The 723-nt window shown below is 48.8% G+C and overlaps 1 protein-coding gene across 1 annotated transcript in view; it reads right to left on the bottom strand.

Moving 5' to 3' along the window:
- Positions 1-723, bottom strand: part of MCM3 (minichromosome maintenance complex component 3) — a gene marked incomplete at its 5' end in the record, with an annotated part of 9,636 nt that overhangs the window by 5,133 nt on the left and 3,780 nt on the right. Inside the window, one exon of the mRNA XM_010136609.1 lies at positions 435-588. Coding sequence (XP_010134911.1) covers positions 435-588 — 154 coding nt within the window. The remainder of the gene's footprint in view (positions 1-434; positions 589-723) is intronic.

Below are 723 nucleotides of genomic sequence, written 5' to 3'. Positions count from 1 at the left end.
GGGAAAGAGGACAAAAGTGGGTTTTGTTCAGTCCTCAGAAAAATAAGGTAATGGGATGATCTTCTCGCCTTCCTCAATGACACAGTGGGAGGAAATAGAGAAGATGGAGCTGGAGTTCTAAGAGGTGCATGGTGAAGGGACCAGAGGCATGGGGACAACTTAGACCACAGGAAATTCCAAATGGATGGTAAAGGAAAAAGGAAATCTCCTGGAGCGTGTCAAACACTGGGATAGTGGCTCACAGAGGTCATGGGATCCCATCTCTGGTAATGTTCAAAACCAATAGGACAAGTCCCAAAGCAACCTTATCTACCAGTGACACTGGCTCTGCTCTGCACACACACTTGAATCAGAGGCCTCCAGAGGTCCAGAAAAACGCTCCTTCGTCCCCCAGGAGGGCCAACCAAGGGTGCCTCTGCCCAGCCTTTCCAGACCTATCAGCAAGATGTTGATGTCTCCTCGGATGCGGCTCCCATTGTCCAGGACCTTCTCCACCCCTCCAAGCAGCATGCAGAGAAGGGCCTTCTTGATGTACTCGTGTCCATGGATGCTGGGAGCCAGGGATCTTGCCAGCTGGTCAAAGATATCCTAAGGCAGAAGAGGTAAAACACAGCCTGTCAGATGGACTGCAGCAAATACAAACAAGAAGCCACACTCCAGAAGTCCATTTCAGCACGAAAAAACTTACTTACACATGGATGAACATTATTTAGAAAAAAGAAG

This window comes from Buceros rhinoceros, unplaced genomic scaffold (genome assembly GCF_000710305.1).
Source record: "Buceros rhinoceros silvestris isolate BGI_N320 unplaced genomic scaffold, ASM71030v1 scaffold165, whole genome shotgun sequence".
Lineage (NCBI taxonomy): Eukaryota > Metazoa > Chordata > Aves > Bucerotiformes > Bucerotidae > Buceros > Buceros rhinoceros.
The sequence above is the reverse complement of the archived record's forward strand: the minus strand, read 5'-3'. Positions and strand labels throughout refer to the sequence as shown.